This window comes from Ctenocephalides felis, unplaced genomic scaffold, assembly GCF_003426905.1.
Source record: "Ctenocephalides felis isolate EL2017-DRISC unplaced genomic scaffold, ASM342690v1 CF-g0.4_SCAFFOLD_01604, whole genome shotgun sequence".
Taxonomy (NCBI): domain Eukaryota; kingdom Metazoa; phylum Arthropoda; class Insecta; order Siphonaptera; family Pulicidae; genus Ctenocephalides; species Ctenocephalides felis.
Window position 1 is genome coordinate 26,415,138 of NW_020537758.1, and position 24,791 is coordinate 26,439,928.

The 24,791-nt window shown below is 27.5% G+C and overlaps 2 protein-coding genes across 2 annotated transcripts; both read right to left on the minus strand.

The window, feature by feature from the left end:
- Positions 1-9: 9 nt before the first annotated feature.
- On the minus strand, positions 10-6,314 carry LOC113372323. Its single transcript, XM_026612646.1, has 6 exons — positions 6,262-6,314; positions 904-1,079; positions 743-834; positions 530-668; positions 273-430; positions 10-198 (listed from the first exon to the last, which is right to left on the minus strand). Exons 2-6 carry the CDS (start codon positions 1,076-1,078, stop codon positions 43-45), a joined length of 720 nt encoding a protein of 239 aa, XP_026468431.1. The 5' UTR covers position 1,079; positions 6,262-6,314; the 3' UTR covers positions 10-42.
- Positions 6,315-18,742: 12,428 nt separating this feature from the next.
- On the minus strand, positions 18,743-24,148 carry LOC113372324 (protein quiver). Its single transcript, XM_026612647.1, has 4 exons — positions 24,057-24,148; positions 23,697-23,744; positions 22,053-22,199; positions 18,743-19,029 (listed from the first exon to the last, which is right to left on the minus strand). Exons 1-4 carry the CDS (start codon positions 24,094-24,096, stop codon positions 18,800-18,802), a joined length of 465 nt encoding a protein of 154 aa, XP_026468432.1. The 5' UTR covers positions 24,097-24,148; the 3' UTR covers positions 18,743-18,799.
- Positions 24,149-24,791: the final 643 nt, after the last annotated feature.

Here is a 24,791-nt window from a genome sequence, read left to right on the forward strand (position 1 = left end):
TCTGTCTTGACATATCCTGAATATCATCTAAAATGCAACACTTCAGAGAATAACACATCCTGATCCATGCATGACTTCATGAATCAGCATTGGAGTTCCTGCACTAAGACCACCATCCGTCTTTTCATTTTCATTCTGATCATAGTCGCAATCAAAGTAATGGCTTTGGCAGTCCAGACATCGACAGTGATCACTCACCTTAAAAAATATTTTTTGTTTATATATATATATATATATATATATAATATTGATATTTAAAAAAATCTGTTTACCTTGCAGGTGATACCCCATTGCTTGGCAACAGCCCTGTACAGTTCCTTGCTTGATTTATGAAATATCTCTTCTGGTTGGACGCGTACTGTTTTTTTCGGTTGTTCTGCACATGCTTCTGCTTCTTGTTCTTTATCTAGACTTTCTTTTTCTTCGGATTCTGTAGAAGTATATAAATTTAACATTGCATAAAATGAATTTATATATTATGCAATGATTTGATATTTAATTTGATTTGATATTTAATTTCAAAACTTACTTAGTTTTTCTTTATCGCATATTTCGGCATACTGCTCTTCATCCTCTTCGTTTAAAGTAACATAAAGATTACTTTTGTCGTCTTCATTCAGAGTCAATCCATCAGGATTAGATTTTTCAGACAGTGAAGCAAGCCGGGTCTGCAATAAATTCAATATCATTATTGTTTGAATTTATGTTAATAACAGTTACAATATCGAAATTTATAAATTACCTCATTAATTACGTATTCGTACGAAGGTGGTGGACTTGACGGTATTCTGCACGATTCTATTGGCATAGTCATTGGATCTGAATAATCTAGGACTAAAAATATCACACCAATAATTAAAATAGTAATCAATAAATATTTCTTTTATAAAATTATTTTCATACCTAAATCAAGCCGGTTATCATTATTAGATCCTGGGAGTAACTGACGCATTTCCGCTTGTGATTGTGTTATTTGTTCCTGCACAACGTCTAGAGATGAGTCTTGCTCTATTTTTTCTTCCGTTGATGCACTTCTGCTGCTTCCTGACTTTGAAAAACGTAGTTTGAATGGTGCCATTCTAAAACAATAATAATAATAAATACTTTGTTTGAAAAAAAAAAATTATTAGTCGGTGACTAAAGTAGTCGGCGTCTCCACCGGACGTATGAGAGGCGTATGAGATAATGCGTGGTTCAGTATTTAATTTTGGATTGTATTAAATTTATTAATAAATTTAAATTACTTTTTATGTTATCAATATTTTATAAATTCTCTTTTTTTTCTCAAATAATCGTACCGCCTCTGCTTAATTTGTTGCCAGGCAGACGAGCTCGCAGATCGATGAGTCGCGTCATGTTGACTACGACCATCCTCATGGTATTTTGAACAATACGTTAGCAAAATCCTAACTTTCACTTTTATTCTATTATAAATGAGCTTAACTTTAATTAGAAATAATTATAATATCTAAAAAATACGTTGGCTATCGCTATTTCCATATTTATTTGGATAAAAATATAATAAAATTGAATAAAACGAATTGCATATTATTTTTCAATACAAAGCATAAATTATATTTTATAAATACTATATTATTAACTATATTTATTATAAATTAATATATTTGATCTCACGGTGTTGTCGAGAGCAGTTTTTGTTTTTATGTCGATAAGACGAAGATAACTTTTAACAAAAATTCATATCATTTTTTGGTACAGTACTCTGAGATATTATTATAACGTCAGGGTGTTGAACAACACTTTGGCAATTGCGCATTTTGTAAAAACGAAATTAATGAATGAAAAAATAATGTTATTTTTAAATACAAGCATTAAAATTTATAATTTTTGACAATGATTTGTATAATGAAACATACGTTGTGTTAAAAATCCTGTGAAAAAAATAAGGAACTAATTTTAATTAATAAGAAACTGTTAATAATATTTAAAAAAAATTAAAAGTTGCATTACGTCTTATTTTTTTAATAAAAATCTACAGAAGTCTATGATTGTATAATGTTTGCCCTATTTATGGGGTTTGTAGGCCAGTGCACCGGCAAATAAATAGGGCAGAATCAGGTCGGGTCCATTGCAGCGCGACCCGAGATGCATCTGTGTCAGGTCACTGGGTCGATGTGACCCACTTTTCTCACTACCATATTAGGTTACTATGCATTTCTTAGAATGTCTCTTATGCAGGTTTATTGTAAATAGATAAACGACTCTTTATATATCAATTGCATAAAATTTGTACTGTAGGAATCGTTAATATAAATAAGAATTTTGTACTATTATAAAGCAAGTAATATTCATAAGATTGTAAATATGAATCAGATTTTAAACCGCCCAAATAATATAAATTATTTCTGCTCGACCAATTTTATTATTTTATTCATTATTAACTTCATTATATTAATTAGACAAAACACAAATAAGAAATTGATTCGGTCCACAATGAAATGCGAATAAATCTATCATCTTTGATCAAATTGGCGTGTGTTGGAGACCGCAAACACATTACTAAAATTGAAGCGTAGTAGATGTTTCGCCACATGTAAAATGTGTATAAGGGAGTGCTTATGTCCATAAAACAGTATCGATTTGTAATAAATATTACTTGGGTTGTAACACTATGAGACAGATAACTTTCACGCATAGTAGAAATGTTTGTGTCATTCAAGATTTAGATCGTGTAACATCAATCAATTCGAATATAATTTATGTATATTATTATATATATACAGTTATACACGCACATACATACACAAAACTAAAATAAAGTATGCATACATAAAGAGCATTTGTACTAAACTGCCTATATAAGGGATATAACACATTTATAAGTAAAAAATTCACATGATCATTTATGAGAAATTATGTAATATGGTTTTTATTTAAAACAATAATTTAAAATTTTTATTTATTTTTTAATTAATGTAAGTTATAAGAAACTTTTGATCAATAGAATTGAACTGTTGATTGTTCATTGAAATTTGCATTGAAAGAGCCATTGCAGATTAGGTATGCTATATATATAAATATATATATATATATATATATATTTATATATATATATATATATATGTATAATATAATACTCGTATATTTATTGTTGTCTAGTACATAATTTCAATTCAAATTTTTGTTGGAGTAAATGTTTTGGTTTTATGCCAATAATAATATTAATAATAACTAGTTGGTTTGGTATTTAGCCTTGAGGCAAATTACATGAACTTCCCGATATGTGTAAATAATCGACTTGATCAAAAAAATGTGTAAATAATATACTTCATCAATCCTACTTTAAAAAAAACGATAATAATTTTAGCAAAGTTTGACGAATTTTTAAAATTAAACTACTTGTTGTAAGGCCGTAATATTACAGTAAGTTCTATAACACCATGATGTATATCGCCAAAAAAAGTTCCATGAAAGAAGGATTAAATTTTTTTTTCAACAGTTAATTACAAGAAAACGGCTCGGTAGATTTTCACCTAAAATTAATCAGTATCATTCCCAAATGATATCTTTCGAACAGTTTTTGATTTTTCAAAATCGGTTCGGTAGGATGAGCTTAAATGTGGACGAAAATTTAACACTTTTTTTCAACAGTTAATTACAAGAAAACGGCTCGGTAGATTTTCACCTAAAATTAATCAGCATCATTCCCAACTAATATCTTTCGAACAGTTTTTGATTTTTTAAAATCGGTTCGGTAGGATGAGCTTAAATGTGGACGAAAGTTTAACACTTTTTTTCAACAGTTAATTACAAGAAAACGGCTCGGTAGATTTTCACCTAAAATTAATCAGCATCATTCCCAACTAATATCTTTCGAACAGTTTTTGATTTTTTAAAATCGGTTCGGTAGGATGAGCTTAAATGTGGACGAAAATTTAACACTTTTTTTCAACAGTTAATTACAAGAAAACGGCTCGGTAGATTTTCACCTAAAATTAATCAGTATCATTCCCAAATGATATCTTTCGAACAGTTTTTGATTTTTCAAAATCGGTTCGGTAGGATGAGCTTAAATGTGGACGAAAATTTAACACTTTTTTTCAACAGTTAATTACAAGAAAACGGCTCGGTAGATTTTCACCTAAAATTAATCAGTATCATTCCCAAATGATATCTTTCGAACAGTTTTTGATTTTTCAAAATCGGTTCGGTAGGATGAGCTTAAATGTGGACGAAAATTTAACACTTTTTTTCAACAGTTAATTACAAGAAAACGGCTCGGTAGATTTTCACCTAAAATTAATCAGTATCATTCCCAAATGATATCTTTCGAACAGTTTTTGATTTTTCAAAATCGGTTCGGTAGGATGAGCTTAAATGTGGACGAAAAGTTTTTTCGAATTACAAAGAAACGGCTTGGCAGATCGTTGCACAAAACTGACAAACGATAGTCCTCACCGAAATACATCAAATGGCTTTTAATTTTCTAAAATCGGTTCAGGCGTTTTTGAGAAAACGTCGATCAAAAGTCTAATTTTGACAAATGCCAAAAAGACCATACTGATTTTTGCAAACTTTGACTAATTTTTAAAGCTGAACCAGTTGTCGTAGGGCCGTAATATTTTAGTATGACCTAGAAAACTATGGTATCTTTCGTCAAAAAAATAATCATAAAAATCGTCAAAATTTTTTTTTTAAAAACTTTATTACAAGAAAACGGCCCGGCCGATCTTAACCAAAAACTAATCAGCACGATTCCCAACCAATATCTATCGAACGGTTTTTGAATTTTCAGAATCGATTCAGAATTGCGGGCTAAAACGTGGACGAAAAATTTTTCACTTTTCTGCAATTTACAAAGAAACGGCTTGGCCGATCGCCGCACAAAACTCAGAGACGATTGTCCTCATCGAGATACATCAAATGGCTTTTAAATTTTTGAAATCGGTCCAACCGTTTTGGAGAAAACGTCGATTTACGGCAAAAAATCTGTTCACACACACACACACACACACATACACACACACACACACACACACACACACACACACACACATACTTTTTCCAAATTTGGTCTCATTCGATTCAGAATGGCTCGAAACGTCGAGAAAACATAAAATTAGCGATTCGGATTTTTTGATGAAAACATAAACTTCTCCTTCGGGAAGTTAATAATATTAAAAAATCAATCGTAAAGAATTTGTCCCTATTACAATGTATAAATAAAATTAATAAAAATATATCGGCATATAATTTAAAAAAATAAATAAAGGATTATTCATATTATTCAAATTAGTTCAATAAATTAATTCGGTATACATAATTATTAAAAGTATTAATGCAGCACTTCAGACTCTTCTTCAAAATTAACAATTAAAATATACTAAATATAATCAACATGCCTCAAATTAAATAAAATATTTTTATCATTTCATTAATTTAAAGTTCACTGAATATATCTTCTATTTTAGTTAAATGTATAATTTATATAATATTAAAAATTATAAGTCAAAATATCAAGTTTTATCCAAATTTCTATTTATTAAATATTCCGTGCAAACATCTCATTAATTCAATAGAAGGACAATATTATATGGTGCACTTTCATTCATATTATAAAGGTGCAACCTCCAAGTTTGTGTATAAAGGTTTTGTTCAAATTGTAAAAGTAAAATTATAAATTCAATATTATGGAAATTAATAACATACATTTATAAATATATATGTTAAAAGAAAAAAACTAATCCTTGTGCCTTTTAAATACATTTTTAAACAGATTCTCGCGATTTTTATTCGAGGAATGATCAAAACATTCAGTCTATCGTTATAGTGCTTATAATATAAATGAATATATATATATATATATATATATATATCTGTGTATATCTATCTATCTAAGTAATAATAAATAGCATGGCTCATTTTTAATAAATTTAGTAGCAATGTATAAAAAAGGGCTGAACGTTTTGTCTTCTCTGAAACATTGTTTTTACAGAATTAAGAAACAATTTTACTATTAGTTGAAATTTTAAGAATTTCATGAGTTTATGAGACTGTAAAGCTCACAGTCGAAAGCACTAATAAACGGGCAAAAAATAACAAATATTTAATATTTATAGTGCTACTAATTAATAAAATAAAAAAACCTAAATGGGTTGAAATTTGGTGTTACTGTATTAGAAAAAAAACACCAATAAAATTTATACATGCTAAGGGAAATTTAATTATTTTACAATAAACTATTTTAGTTCTATTTAATCATGCTATTAATTCCTATTGTTTATAAATAATCTTACTTACATGCTGATTCTTTGTCGAATTGAGCAAAAAAACTCGATTTGATTCACACCGACTTCTTAAACGTATACGAAACTCGCTTAGAAATAGCAGTTTAGTATTGATATGTTTGTGATACTTTTGTGCACTTGATATTGGTACAGATTTATGCAATATTTATTATAAATCATAAGAATTACATATAAATATAATACAAATAGAGAAGGCTCGTTAGGCTGACGTGAATTTAGTTCGTGAAGGCCTTAACAACTGTTTTGTTCTGGCCGGAATGGGCCTTATGTACTTCGTGAAAAGTACATTTGCCGAGGACGAGCGGACATGCGCACGATTCGCAAAATAGGAAGGCAAGCTTTTAGGCGCCACGAGGATAGATTCGATAGAGCTGAATTGGAGGAGGACGCCTCTGAAAAAATATCTTTTTCTAAAAATGAATTTATTAAATTAGTACTTTTCTATGTTTTTGTTAATGTTATTGATGCTTTTGTTTAAAAGAGATTTGCGGATATTCTGAACTTACTGATATTATGCTGACTTGCAACCAGATTTCTACGCTCTTAAAAATAGATGATAAGATATAATTAATTTTATTACTAAAATATTTAAATTAATTTCAAATAGAGATATATTTTGAATTTAAATTATTTATTACTTTTAAGAATTACTCCTAAACAATTTATAGTGCAAAAGGTTTATTTAATTTGTGCTCTTGCAACAGATACAGAGTTTTAGCTGTATGTTTGCAGATTTTTGGTTATTTGGCAAGTTTGTCAGAATCATAATACCACAAATAAATTTCTCCATACAATTTATCATCATTTTAAGAGTGGTTTCAAATAACTTTCAATGTAGAAGTTCATAGAAAATCCAATTAACTAATTTCATGTTTTGCTAACGTGTCATCCTGAATTGTTTGACACCATAATCTATAAATATGTTGATTTTAGTCAACTTTTGCGTTGAATAACTTTGCGTGACAATCGGCCGAGCAGTTTCTTTAGAATTAACAGTAAAGCGTAAAATTTTTATCAACGTTTTCAATTCAAAAACTGTGCGTAACATATCAGATAGAAATAGTGCTGATCGACCTGGCCCTTTCTTCTGATTTTTTTTTGACGATTTTGATGAAAAATTGTATGATGATAGAGTTCAAAATATAAAAGTTCCGAATATTTACCCGAATATTACACATAACAAAACCATTTTTATTAAATTTATACAAAAATTATTATCTGACTACTAAAACACATCAGTGTTTGCAACAATAAAAAAAAATTATAGCTTGAAATTTTTTTTTTAAAATAGTACGATTGATCATATGGTTTGATATAAGTAACGTTTGATATAAAAGACCTATAATTTGTAGTTTGAGTTTTCATACAACTGGATATTTATTGATGTAAGAATTCATTTTGAAAGTAAAGACAAAGCACTTTCATAAAATTATTATCTAAACAGCTTCTTTTAAACCAGCCATTAATAGGATTTTTGCATGTCACATCAAAATTGGAATCACCAAATAAATACACGAATAATTAAAAATAATAATATTTTACAAAAAGCATATTTTTTTCTTTAAAAATTAAACATTTTAACTAAGAATGTAGTTAAATAACAAATTTCATTTTTTCTGATACGCTTCTGTTTAGCGAGTATGAAACTGTATACTCCTCTCGTTTGTTTTCCGCGAATGATTGCAAATCCATTTAAATGTTTTTGTTCTTCTGCGAAAAGCACTTGACATATTCGAAAACAAGCACGATTTCAAAGAATGATCGATTTATGGGTTCTAATATTACATTTTTAATTATTAAATAAAATGTTTTATATTGCACGCTGTGATTTATGATGTCCATTTAGCGCCCACGTTGAATTTTGTATCTTGGTATTAAATTGTAGGATTTCAGGTGACATAAAAATCCCACACGTAAACGACCTTAAATGGATAAAGTAACGACATAATTTTATATAGATGGACTTTTTTTAAAACATATAAAATTCCGTATAAATAATATATATGTAGGGTCTATAAAAAGCAGTTTTATAAACTATAAAATAAAGATGTTTTTGAATTACTCCCTTTACGTTTTTATATTATTACTTTAAAAATAACTCATCTATTAATTACTTTATACGGAGTGTCCCAGAACTTAATGTTAAGCCGAAACGAAGTGATAGTATTGATATTAACTATCATAAAAAAAATTAAAAAAATAAACCCGTGTAGTTTGAAAATTAAGAGCTTTTACAACTTAAACCTTTGGGATGACCGCTTCTGGGTTGCCGCGGTTGATTTTTTTATTTAAATTTTAGGAAGATAAATAACATTTCAAGAACCACTGTACAAATAATGTAACAATTGCACCAAATCTTCTAAAATAAGGACTATTTGTTAAACTATGAATTTAAATTAATCAAAATTGGTCCACTATGAAAGGGCCTTTTAATTAAAAAAATCCTAAAAATAACACGATTTACTATCCCGATTGTAATTTTTGATGCAATGTTGTGGTTCTTCATTAGAACACATATCTCTGATACATACAAAGTTCATATGTAGCATTTAATTAGTTAGAAACAATATACATATATATGTATAATATGTGATAATATGTAAACCAATTATATATAAACCAATTATATATATATATATATATATATATATATATATATATGTATATATATATGATATATATAATATATATAATATATTATATATATATATATATATATAACCCATATATATATATATATATATATATATATATATATATATATATATATTTATTTATACTTACGAGAGAAGAGAAAATACAGGGAACTAAATAATGAAGCACTGCATCAGAAAGCCTGGAAACAGAAAGGAAATTTCATAAGAGTGAATAAAAAGTGATTAATGGTAATAAAAAGGTGTAAGAAATAATAAACATGGGTGGGCAGGAAAATCTCTCATATCATGAACATCTGCATTCGGGCAGACTACTAATACTAACATACATCTAGAATTTTCCCAAGTACAAATTATGTTGAGTTACACAATTGCCTGAAAGTATATGAAAGCGTGTAGTCTCTAACACTCTGCATATAAAACCCTTACATCACACGAATAATTGACTAGGTATTCTTCTAAAAAAACAATCCAGTGTGGTGAAGCATACTCGAAGTTGTTATTTATTCTGTGAATGAAAGTCTCAGTAATGAATTCTAGAGAGTACGCGTAGCCGCGCCTGCGCCCTAAGAAGATGTTATCGACTTTGTACATTTCCCTTCGACCCTCGGAGCACCCTCGGAGCGTGGGCGGTTCCTGGAAACGAAGCCCTACCGGATCATATGCAATTTCACATTTATCTCGTCTGTTAACATTCGCTTTCAAAGAACTCGTTTTCTTAGAAACAACCAGACACTTACAAAATTTTGAACATCGCAATTCGTAATAACTTAATTAAACATGAAGCTAGGAAAATAATCAAATTATGAATATTGTTTAGTTTATGTGTATTGTAACACTAATTAGTTAGGAAACTGATCTCAAATTTATTACCATAGTGTTTTGATGGTAATAGTCTAAACACTTTCTGGAATTATTACATTCGTTTAGCTAGAAACACGCTGAAATGCACAAAATTTGCAACATCACTATTCGAAATAACTTAATTAAACGTGAACTTGCTACGTAAATACAGAAAAACAATCAAGTCATGAACATTGCTCAATTTATGTATATTTTCATGATAATTAGCCTGAGGGCCGATACCATATTTAGTTTATCTATAAATGTTTTGAGATTAATAAATCCACAATATTTGTGTCATTAAATTTCTGATAATTTAATAAAGTTTAATTAACTGTTATGCGAATACGCCCACTATTCTACACCGTTCTTCGATTTATTGATTAAGATTATTAACTTCCCGATTAAGCTAATTTGCTAATTGTTTAAGACCAAGGTAGAAAACCTATGTGTAACCTATGTGTGGATGAATACGTGAGCCAAAATTTAATTTTTCCTCGAACCAATTTAATAAAATTAAAACCCAAACCCAAACCTAAACCACAATATAACAAATTATCCATGTTTTCACAAGAAATCCTGAAGCCAATTTTCAAAATATATCAGCTCGAGATCGTACTAATTAGTTTTTGTTAAATATAGGCCAGGTCATTTCTTCTTAATTATTATTAAAATATGTAACAATTCTGATGAAATTTGATAACAAAAAAATAAATGTTGGTTAAAAACATACTAAAATATTATAGGTCTACGAAAAGTGGTTCAATTATAAAACTTTTTTCGTAACAATTCAAATCTTAAATCGTGATTCTTAATTGTCAAGGCAAAATGCCACCTTTCCTTAGATTATAGATATCGAGATATTCATGAAAAATATAAATTTTATATTATATGTGTATTAGTATTTGGGACTTTATTATTATATTATTTTAAAATTTTATGGAATGGTAACACTTAGTGTAATAACAGACTTTTGTTAAAATATAAATTTGGAACATACAATAAAAGTGCAAGAAAGATATGTAACATTAAAACAAAAAATATATAATATGACATATTAATTTCAACTTTACGACGAATCTACAAATCTAGTATATGATTAACCAACCAGTCTTAAATTAACATTTACACAACTATATTATATATACTTCTATATTACTTATATATTATATGTACTTCTAATATGATTTTATAATAAAAATAAGTATTAGGAGTTTATCAAAAAGCAAAACGTTACTTGTTATATATTACTTATGTATATGAACAGATATTATTATTTTAATTGAGATATTTGATAACATGTAAATACCCAAGCAATAAAAGTGTATCAAACATATTAAAATTATTGTATTTTGTTAAATTTATACTCAATTTTTTTGTACATTAACAACAAATGTATTAAATTTAAACATAGCAGCAGCAAATCGTGTGAATATAATTGCTTTTTTCCGTTATCCATTTACTTGATTAAATATAATTTTCTCGTAGTTCTACATTTTTTTCAATATATACGATTTTCTTACATCATAACATTCGGCCCATTATATTTAGGAATACTATAGATGATTTTCTTGTCTCCTCACGAACAAAACCAATATTAATTGATGTTAATGTATTTTCATCAATCAAACTCACGACATAAATCCTCTTCTAGGACCAGATTTTTCATATCTTGTTGTGATATTTGAGATACCGAAATCCCTGGGCAGATTGTGCCACTAAATTTGCTGCATGGCACGCGAATAACAGCATATTTTTGGGTTGGACTCTTAGTGCAAATCGCATGAACATCGCCGAATACAAGGTTAAGGCTAATGTCATATTTCCGCTGATAAAATTAGGATTTTTGTAAAGAAAATCATTGAACGTAGAAATTGGTATTGCCCAATTCAATGCCGGCCCCCAGAAATGAGTGCTTGTTAAATAATCTTTCATTTCTTTGGATAGAAAAGAACCAGCCATTTTTTTCTGACATATGTTTTTGTAAACGCATATGCTCTTGTAAATATACAACTTTTTGATATCTAATGTTTTCTTGTGCAAATGGAGAACTATTTAGTTACTTTGATATGTAATGGCTTCATTTACATAACTTGTTTAATTTTTCTGCCTGAATTTACACTTGTGCAATTTTTCCTATCAGCTTTAAATTTTATAAATATAGTTCATTTTATCATTTTTCTAAAAATTTTAAATTACTTGTAATTTCACATTTTTATATATTTTATAAATGTTATAAAATTATTTGACTTTTGTTTTTGTATTTTGACAAATAATTGTAAGAAAAATTACTAATTATTAATTTATTGATTATCAAGTAACCATATCCTAAATAAAAATGTGACCGGTGTAAACTTGTTTCCCAGAATTAGGTAAAAAATTATTACAAAAACTTGTAAATTAAATATTACTTAGAATTATTGACGACTTATATTTTTTATATTGGAGATATAAGAATGTAAAAATATAAACATATTGTTAATTATATTTAAATTGTTTATATTTTTCACATCTTTATATCTTTAATATGATAAATATCATTTGTCAATATTTCTTCAATTTTTAGCAATATTGAAATTTACAACATCTTATTCATATTTTTTAATAAATTATTAATTTATTAGAAATCAAAGTATCATAAACAATCTTATAATATCTATAATTGTATTAATTTTAGTGCATAAATTTATGCACTATGTGTCAACACAGACTTGCATGTCTTAAAATCGCGACCTACTATTCCAAATTTTAATGAACTTTTATAATTCTACCACTTTTCGAAGAACTAATAATATTATTTTAATACATTTAATTGCGAAGAAACGGTACAACCAATCTTTGCCAAAACCTAAAAAGCAAAATTTACAAACACTATTAAAATCGTTTCAGGTTTTATTGCAAAAACTTGGGAAAAAATGGTACTTTTCGGCTAATTCTGAAGAAAACGGTGACAAAAAGTAAAAAAAAATCTACATATGCGCAGGCACAATACTAACACAAATATACTTTTGCCAATTTTGGCCTCAAACGATCTAGAATGACTTGAGACGACAAGAAAACATATTGTTTTTGTAAAAAGCATTAACTCCTTTTTCAGTAAGTTAATAAATCATGCGCCAGTGTATTTGCAATTATTATTGAATTTTCCAGCATTAAATCTCAATTAGTTTTGATATAAAATTACATAATTAGATAAAATGTCTACATTTTATTAATTATTAACCAATTTTGAAGCAAAATATTGCTCAAGAACTTCCTCTAAAATTAAGATTGGAATCCATGTTTTCATTATTTATAGAAATCCAATTCTGGAATGTTTACGAATATTGTATTTTTTTGGAAAACAATATTAAAAGCAATAATTCTAGATATGCATAAATAATGCAATTATGTTCGCATAAAAGATTTCATTGTTCATTTAATATTCATTTCTTAGCATTCGCAGACTTTAATTGCTTCATTGTGATTTGATATTTAACACTTGCTCGATAACTTTGATAATGAAAATATCGTTTAATTATGAATTTCAATTTGAATCGAAAATCAGTATTAAAAGTTGAAAGGTTCCTTTAATCAGAACATCTCATTACCGTTTCTATTAAATATGATGATTAAATACTGTTTAAATATGCCCTTTTCATATCAAATAAATATGTTTATCAAACATTCTACAATAATTTTAATTTCTAATTTTTAATAAAAATCTATAAAAATTGTAATTTTACAACCCACCTTTTACAGCGTATTCCAGTAAATCACATCTAAAAATAAATGAGGAAACAAGAAATATCGAATTTTAATTTTATTTAATGTGGATAGGCAATATTTGTTAATTAATTATGCAAATTTTGATACATAATTATCTAAAAATTGTAACATATCATATAAATAAATTATTTATGTTTTACATTCCATTTGTAGGCTTAGGTACTTGTTGAAAATGAAGAAAGTTGTACCAATAATGTACTATATATTTGTTCGCTTTCTATCTAATTTCTAAAATAATTATTCTACTTAATATAACAATTGAAATTTTCTGAAACTATCTAATACAAATACGCTTTTTGAATAATTTTAAATTATTTATCTACTCAACATATTTCAAATTTATGGAAGCAATTTTTTAAAATCAACAAAACTATCATAATTTATACAATATTTACAATAGAATAAATATGTAAAAAGAATATATAAAAGGTGCTTTAGAAGTGAATTTAATAGATTAACGTACAATAATATTTGTACTTTGAATTTAATAAAAATAAGGCAAATTGTGTGTCATGAAAAAATATTTTATGGTAAGCTAGATATAGTAATCTATGTAAAAGAATATGTCAAAAATATTTCTATCTTGATTGCTGAGAAAAGCTTTTTAGCGATACTTTAAACAAAAAGTGTTTTGGCGAAATTGGTACAGTATGATCCATGATATTTTTAGTCATGAATATATAAATATTTGTAAACTTTGTATTTAAAAACATACAATAATATTTAAAATTTAGTTTTGTAATTTGGATAACAGAGCATTTATCACTGCAGACGATTTTTAATATCTAAGTATAAGACATATTTAAGTATGCAAAAATAGTTAACAGATCTTAAATTTTATTAACGTACAATTGCATATAATACTGCATGCAATGCAAAGTTCTAATTTTAATTATAGCAAAACAATTTAATATAATATATTTTGTGATAATTATCAAAAATATAAATTGTTATTACAAAAAACGATGTTAATTTATGGGTGTTAATAGGGATTAAGATCTGTTTCATTAATTGCAGTGCTATGTGAAATGTTCAAGAGGGCCACACGAAGCGCATTCGCCACGTGCGCTTCCGAGTCTCATCTAAGGTCATTTAGACCTTCATTTTATCATTTGACAAATTGAAAATACTTTCAATATTTTCAAAATGCCGTCGGCTTGTGTTGAGGGACAGTGCGAGCTCTCTGAAATTCAGCCTGAACTAATGAAATTAGTTCAAATGTTATGATTTTACGGAACCGTCGGGTAAGCGGTATGAAACACATTTGGGAATCAAATATAAATAAAAATAATTGCATGCCGATGCAAGCTTTCATGCATTTCGAAATATCAATACAAGGTCAACATGCATATTAATAAAATGTTATAGTTGTAAATATACGCAACAATCTACTTTATAACGTTTCACGCAGGTACCTAAACATGAATTGATAGTATTTATCAATTCACGTTATTATTTTTAGTAATTCCTAATATTTCAAAGAGTCACTAGAATGAATCACATTGAGAAGCGTTATTCTATTAAAGAAAATTATGTTTCAATTTTCATGCACAAGAAGCATGTTATCGAGGACTTTAAGTTATTTTTGAAATATTTATTAAATATATATTACTCTGGCAAATTGTGGTTAATGGCAAGATATGTATGTGTATTTATGTTGTCAGATTAAATTTATATTTTCAACTATTTATATGTGCAAATTTCAGCTACACCTCCGACGCGTGTAAATATATTCTCGGTCGCTTACTAATAAACTAATAATCCAATCTTTCTAATTTTATTCTGTTAAATATGGTTTTATATCTAACATTATGAATATACAACAATATGTTGTTTATAATAATAATTTTCAGACGAAATTATTATATTTTGACCCTGCGAAAACTAAAATATGTTTACGTGCGACGAAGACGTAAATGATGATAACATATGAAACAATTATTGATGGTTTTTAGTATAATTTACAGTTTTTACATTTAATTGGGTAATAGATTAAAAAACTGTATAAAAAATAATTGACGGACTTATAGGTGTATTCTTTACAACCGCTATTAATCTACGCAAAACATTTTAATTTTTAGATTTATTGGAATAATATTTTCAGAACAAACGATGAATTCTAAATTATCGAGCAATATCATTATTTGAAGAATTATTGATTAGAACATTATTTTATAGGTTTTATAGCAGAAATATTAAATTACCAAAGTACTGCAAACTACGATACGGTATTTCGAATGACTAATTATTTCTGGCAATTAATTAGTTTTCGTGATATGAAAAAAATTGAAAACTTTATCTTTGAAACATGATAATCGAACCACTTCTTTAAAAATTATAAATCTTTTTAGTTTTTGAAGTATTGCTTTTTATCATGAGTAAATATGTTGAAAATACTAAGTACAGAAATGATATTAAAAAAAATGTGTGCATTCAACTAATAACTAATAACATGAGCCCAATTAAAATTGCAATTGATAATTTGTGGATTAACGCATGCTTATTTAGAGTCGAACAAACATAAATGACCTAAAAGTAATATCAATACGAATATATATATATATATATATATATATATATATAAATATATATATACATATATGTGTACATATAAAATAAATACATATAAAGCTGCATGCAAATTTTCCAATTCGTGTTTTACATAAATTCTCATCATTTTTTAAGAACGCAAATTAACATTTATTATCGCAAAGAAACATCCGATAGCACATAGACTTCAACATCAAAGGGCATATAAAATACACTTAAAAAAAACTTCCTTACCCAAAATCTTACCTTGATTAAGTTCTACCTAATGAATTAAATGTACGATATCTTCATTGAATTTGTGAATTACAGTATCAAAAACTATGTTACGAAAAAAATATCATAAATGTATTCAATAAAATTCTTAATTAGAGTAAAAAACTTTATAATTATAACAATTAACATTGCGACATAATTTAGATTAAAATATGATATTATATGATTAGAATTAATGGAGAACACAGCCTTGGAAAATTTTACACATTACTTCCTATCAAGCGCATTTATAAATCAAATTATCTGGTAATTTTGAAAAATATATCCAATTTTTGTTCAAAATGCGCTTGATGTTTGAATTAAATAATCGAATATGGCAAATACCTATACTAAAACTACTGGCCACATGAAAGATATTGCTGTAAGTCACTATATCTTGTTTAATTAAATTTTTAAAAAATATATTGCTAGATTGTGACTTACAGCATATTTCTGATTAACTATAAATATATAATTTCGAAGAATTAACAAATGATTATCAAATACTGAAATTAGCGATGCAAAGATTTACAAAGTATCAAAAGTTTAATTCATTTTAAATAATATTTATGTAGTATTGCAGTTAAACTATTTTCACAATAAGTTCATATATTTCATTTTAAAATAATCTTTGCGTCGCTAATAACGTTTAATAGTTTTTTTTATATAAAACATTTTTTTATAAAAATATAACAAAAATAAATAATTTAACGAAATATAGTTATTGTTATTTTATTGTTATTTAATCATAGTTGTTGAAGCATTGACTTGTTGTAGTTATTTCAATACAGAAAACTTTTAGGTCATTTTATGGACATATTATGTTTTGCGAAACTAAATTAAAATGTAATATTTAATTATTATTATTAAATAGTTATGAGCATGTCGCTACGCAACAAATATTGATATTTTTAAATTAATGTTGTAAGAAAAGGTTTGGTGTATCATATCGAAAAATTTAAGTCGATTATATTGATAATTTGAATATTAAATGTATATACAAAATAGTAAAATAAAAGGGTCAGGTACACATTTAACACTGTCATTTAAATATGATTTCTGCATAATTTGCTAATGGTGGATAAGCTCGTGCCCTTTTAAGTTAAATTTTAAAACAATCTATACCTATTTATAATTGTGATATTAGTTAATAAAATTATTGAGCATCTTGGAGCATTATTTATATGTGGCAATTATCATCGCGTTTCGACGCCTTTTATATTTAAATAATTGTTTCATACATTAAACTGTATACGTGTATATACCTTATGCATAATTGAGTATAGAAATAAAATTCGATCCTAATAAATTTAGAACAATCGCTTCGTTATACCGTCCTTAAATATAATATTCGAATTTATCATATTTTATTACCTAGCATTACGACCTCTTGCAAAACGAGTCAATTTGCGCTAATAAGCAAACTCGTATCAAATAATGTGAAATTTTGCAAAATTAGACGTAAAAATTCATTTAACAATGCTATGTAAATACTATAAAAACGTTTTCGTCAATAAATATATACAAATTTATCTATTCAATTTCAAAAGGTACGTCAAAATATTAAGATAAAACCACAACATCCAATCAGAACTTGTCGATGTACAAATAACGCCAATTATATGTTAAATTTTGTCCATGAAATTATTATTTGATGCATAAACAGTAAAAACTATTTAACTTCATGTAGATGCTAAGATCCAATGATGTTAGTAAATGATAATGATGTACTAAAATACTCTAATTTAGAAAAAAACTCACTACAGCATCCAATGTTAGTTATAGAGAGAGTGTTATCTAAATGATGAAACTATAAACTTACGAAGATATCAAATTCAATAAATAATCAAGGCTTGCTCGCGAATTTGTAATGTTTTTCCACAAACTATCAACGAACTAATCAATCGGATCGAACAAAAAATTGATGTGAGGAATCAGCGCTCCATGATATCTAACCCACACGAATTTGTTGTCCGATCTGATTGATGAGAACGGTAACACTTTGCAGACCACAAGAATTAAATTCAGAAACAATTTGAATTATTTATATCGTTTGATTTCTATATTATACCCTGGGCACACAAAAAAGAACTCTTTGTCTTTACAATTGCTTTAGTGACCACTTTATCTAGGATAAAATTGTTCACACCACATATCCAAATCAATTATTCCACAAGTGTGGGAATAAATCTACTTAAAGTCGATGCTTTTTGGCTATATCAAAGGTTGTAAATCATATATTATGTATATACATTCAGACAAGAAATATAATATCTGTAATTTCAAGTTCTAATTCAATAATTACCATAGTAGTAAACGATATTTGATTGCTTTCAATCATTGGATACGTACAAATGTCGTCCATAACCTTGTAAAGACAAAGATTATCTTTGTGTGTGATTCGGGACATCAGTTTTAAAAATAAGATAAAGACAAACTAGAAACTGTATCTAAACTACAAGTCTACCTGTAAGCTAAGCACACAAGCCCTAACGTCACATGGGATAAGGATATTAAAAGCCACTTTAAAGGATCGGAAGATGAGCTGAACAGTGAGCGCGAGCTATTGCACATGTCCTCCTCACAGAAACACATGTGGCCCGATCCTGAACTTTCCATCATGCACACGTGGTCCACCATGAACAGGTTTATCTGGAGCTGCGACGTGCACGTGCGCCGGACCACCTCGTACGCTGGAAAATTCGAAAAACAACTGACAATTCGGAAAATATTTTATATATATATATATAGATATATATATATAGATATATATATATATATATATATATATATATCAAGAATTTATTAGTTATCCATACGTTTCGGATAATATCTCGGTAAAATCAAATTTTATTCAGTATTCTTTATGTCGTTTGTGATGACATTTTTCTACCATGGAGTAAATTAGTGTTATCAATATCTTTAATATAAGTATATTAAACTTATATAAAGATAACTTAAATTTGTTGTTGACATATGTATAAACAAAGTCTAGTAATCGGGCATAACATCAATAAAAACATGAATTTCTTTCGACTATAATCCTAGCTAGTGGATGATACGATCATCCACTCAAAATGAAAATAGGTACTATAATAAATCTGACTGACCATCACTCAATACTTCTATCGGACAAAACGTTTTGATTACAACGACTAGTAGGTACTATTTTCTCCAAAACAAAAACCCCTTTTAACACTTTGGGGACGGCTGTCCACCTAAGTGGACAAACATGCTCTGTGAGGCACAGGCTATTTTATAAACAATGACTCAATTTGCATAAAAAAGTTGAATAAATTACATATAGCAGTGATAAACAGTGATGTATTTTGAAAATAATTTTAAGTTATTTTAGTAGTATTTTCAGCCTTTTTCTTTGCTATATAGTCTTTTTTTTAATATATAAAACGACCGAGCGCTTTTAAATATGGCAAAGCGATTGGTAAATTTTGTGAATTAAGCAGTAGTGAAGATGAGATTCAAATAGACATTCATACAGACAAATTTTACGAAATTACTATTCGCACCGAAGATAGTGATGAATGTGATGATGGTATCATCCTACCAACAAAAAGAAGAAGTTTGGCAATTCGAAGAAGAGTAGAAAGACATTAGCGATTGTGCCGAATCTCCTTCAATAATCGAGTTTGACATACATCAACAAACACCTCGACTACAAATACCAAGCAATATAAGACATCCAATAGATTATTTTACTTTATATGTTACAAATGAATTATGAGACAATATAATAGAAAAATCAAACCATTACGGCAGCACAAAAATGAACAAATATACTGACTAATCAGTGGCATATTCTAAATGCGAGAGAAAGAAAAAGAGATTGTATTGTTGAAAAGCACCAGGAGGAAGGCGGCAAACAACATTTTATTGTAAAACATGTCAAAATCAACCAGCTATGCATTTTGGAAATTGTTCTAAACGTCACCATTCTTTATAAAATGATCAAAAATAAATTAATATTATAAATGTGTGTCCTTCAATGACCACCAATTTTTATCACACAAATTGCATAACATACTCAATGAAATCAAGTTTACAGCCGGTACAGTAGATTATTTTGAAATAGGTGCCGTCCCGTAAGTGTTAATATGGAACGACTTAGAAATCTCGTCTATCAAATAAATCGTCTGGACTGTAATTTATTTACATATGAAAAACGAGCCAGAACGTAATTAAACATCTCTATAATAAAATAATTTATTACAACACAATTTCCAAATATGTTTACAAATTAACAAGTGATCAAACTTTTTTTATATGTATAGAATGTTTAGAGATCTAAGTGATAGTTTCAAATTAAACAGAAATGTGATTTATGAAATTTATTTTAAAACAAAACCTAAAGTATTATAAACCACACACAAAATAAAATGTTTAAAACAGAACTTTAGTAATTACCTTTAATTACAGTAGCGCTGAAACTTTTATATTATAATTCGAAATTACCTTCTGTACAAGAAGTTTATCATGATTTATTTAGTTGCACTTTAATGCAATTTATGTAAGTAGGGCAATGCATAAATGATTTTTTTAAAATTTAATCTTAGCATCCCTCCAATGTAATAGTTATAATACTAATTACATAAGAGCATTAAAAATATATCAAGATTCATCCAGAAAGAAAAAGCGTGAAAAAATGGTTTTTGTCTTAATTAAATTAATGCCGTAGTAAGGATTTAAATATCTTAAACTGGCAGAATTATAGTTTTAAGTATCAATTTAAAAATATCAAAACAGGTCAAAATCAATGAAATGTGCAAACAAATAAACAAACGACTAATGTAGTACTGTAACATATAAATTTTTCAATACATTTGAAATAAATGAGCCTGCTAACTATCGGTAAATGTATAATTTAACAGTTTTTATCTTGATATCACATTCTTAGATTTTAATATAAAATTACTTGGTGATTGCATAATATTATTATATCTCTTTTATCTATGTTTAGATCAATAATAAATCGAGCCAGCCTAGGATTAATCCCAACCTCGGTCAGGCTTGGTATCAAGTATTATGATATCAAACTTCTATTTGAGGTTATAGATCTCAAATATAATCTAAAGCAAAAATCGCCTTTCGTGTATCCATAATATAGCATATAGCAATAGCAAAAAAAGTGGTTAACCGCTAGGTTGTCTTCGTCACTATTTGAGCTTACTAACTTTACAATCCTAATCTGCAATTTTTGGGAATAAAGTTTAAGCTCAAACAGTAATAGATTAAGCACTTTTAATGCTCACATTTTTTAAAAATTTATTATTTTTTTATTATTGCAATGCGTTTAGAATGTAAATACTACTATAAAATTAACAATATAAAAATATAGTATTGTTTAATATATAATATCAAATGAAATAATCGAGTCAGAGGCCCAAAAAACGTGTTGATGTACGAGTATAATTATATTTGAAGTACTGAAGTTATTGACATTTTTACATTAGTATATATTATAAAATTTTATAAATCTCTTTTGGTGATTCGATCATCCAACAAGTTTCGATAAGTTCAAAAATTCCTGTGAATGAACTGAGTTTGTTCCTATGCAAATTTGCCAGTTTTGCGCGAACGGCCGTAAGCATTACAGTGGTTAAACTCTATTTAGGACTTTTTCAAATGTCTACATCAAAGTATAGCTTTGAAGCAGAATTTAATTCACGACACATACCGTTTTGATATTATATCAACTTACGGGACTTGCTGTGCCGAACCATTTTGACGCAGCAGCCGTTACATGTCATCAGCGGCGGCTGATCTCGCGGCAGAGCGGTATAGTTGAAAGGATCTCGGCAGCGAAGATCTGTCCAACTGTCGCACTCATAGCAGTAAATAGATCGGGCTAAATATAGATTTTAATTACTTTATGATGTTTATGATAAATAAAGTGATCAAACTATTTCCTTCTTAAGTGGTAAATCCAAAATATTTGAGGATACCTTAAGCAAAACGTTGAAAGTCCAAGTCTATTGTAGATGAAATGAAATAGATAGAACCTTAGTAAAAAGGTTACTTTTAAAAGTTTTAAAATCAAAAAGGTTGCATTAAACTAAACTATTAAAAGTTTAAAGTAATGGTAGATGAATACGAGTTGGAAAAACAATTAAAAAAATCTACGCAATAGATCAAACTTATTTGATATTTAAATAAGAAAATAATATGCAGAAGTAATAAAATCCCTAATTATGTTGGAATGTAAAAATAACATATTTGCGTGGAAGGATTTACACAAATCATGCCTAAATTGAACATTAATTAAGCATGATAACACTAACTTGCAGGTATGTATATAATAACATGCACAATACAATATAAATATTTCTATCATCCATCTAAAAATAATTATAAAAGGTAATATATAATAAAAACTCTTCAATATGAAAATCAAAATCATTATTCCTATATAATAACACTAAAGACTAATTGCTAGTTAATAATATAAATTCGATGATTTTGTGAAAATAATAAATAATCCTAATTTTAAAATTCGACTCTAAAACTTTGAGACAAAATGAACTCAAAAATTTAACGGTATTTCTTACTTTTTAGTTTAAAGTTAAGAAAAATAGAACAAATAATAATGAATCGAAATTAAATTAACCATGGTTAACTGTAGTTGACGAATATACTCGTCATGAAAAAGTGGCATAATTTTGTGTATACTCATCAGGTATACAAGGTTTTGACCATTAAATTGCAATTTTTGTAAAGAAAAATTCTCAAATTCTAGGATGTTCAGAATATTTTGATGCAAAGTGGCATTTTATTTAAGTGTGCATCACAGTTAACTGGTTAAGCAGTTGTTCATGATAAATATGAAATGCAAGTTATGAGAAACCTTTGAAAACAAAGAAACACGTGTTATGTTTTAGTGATATGTGATTTGAAATTTAAAAAAAATGAATCGATAGTTTAAAATTTAAATTGCCCTTATAAAATTATAAATACTTTGTTTAATATGAGTATTTCATGATGTCCCTGGGTTCCTATTAATAAATATCAGATATTTTTGTAGTAGAGAAGTAGGCACGACCTATATTTATAGTAGATATTTATGATGCGGCTTCGGATCATAATATGACAAATATAATAAAAAAATATTAATGATAGAAGACAGCTGTGGTTACTAAATTTTATATAAAAGATAAATAAGGTATAATTAATGAACAAAAATAAGTTTAACTTCCTCAAGCGAGTAACAGGAGTAAATTAATTCTGATTGGTGCTTTTTTTAAATCGGCATGCAATTTATATAAAAATGCGAAATTATGTCACAAACCTCAGAAAAAATATTATTATCAAAAGCGATTAAAGAGTGGAAATAATTGAAATTGCTTACTTTGACATTCTGCATTTGTTAGTGGTAGATATGTTAGCGCCAAACACACTGAAATTGTAGATCTTCTGTTAGATTTGCGTTGTTATTCAAGTATTAATGTTAAAGATCATCAAAACATCGACTATCATCAACTAAAGAGAACACGCATTATAAAAAAAAGAGTAAAAACATTTTTTGCAAACCAGGTCAGACTTACTAGGGAAACATAAATAGGCCATAGAAATTTGAAATTGAAATAATAACAGGAAAACTGAAATGTAATTTTAATTATAAGAAAAATACATTATATGAATTTTATAAGATTCACCCCAGTGCTTTGAATTCGTACCGTAAATCAAAGGACATATCAAGTTTACTCACCGATTGGAAAGTAAATCCAAATCGTTTTATTTACATTCATTTTCCACGTCTGAATTTTTATAAAATGCAATACATAGTGTTCTTTTTTAATTAAATTAAATGGTGCTATAATTACAAATCACAACTTGCTTTATATAATTATGCGTGTATCACTAACATTTGATATGAATATTATGCGTTTGGATCTAAGACCTTTTACATCGGTTGGGACCGTTCAAATGCGCCATATAGTATGGTAAAATTTATCACATTTTTATAAGTCGTTTAATGAAATTTTCTCAATTACACTATTCAAATGATTACAGTTTCAAATGTCAGATGTGCAATTTTGCTGTTTTCAGAATTATTGATTCTAGAGTGGTTTAGAACTTTCTCTGTTCTTTGCATCTTTGCTCATAGCACTGTCTCTATTTCACAAAGTACTCGACACATCCATACGTATATTGGCGTAGCGCATGCGCTGCGAAAATGTCCACTTGTTTATAATTAAAAACAATAGTCAATTGAATGCTTAATTAGTTGTAGAGAATTTATACTACAAATTTCATACGAAGTTTTTAACATTATGAACTACTACTACTACTACTACTAGTACTACAATTTTTATTTTCGATCGAACTATGCATGCTTTTCATAGTCACTCATTCAAATTACCGACGATTTAAAAAAAAAATATAATATTCTTAGTCATAACTTCAAAATGCATAAATTAAAATAAATACATAAACATGCTTC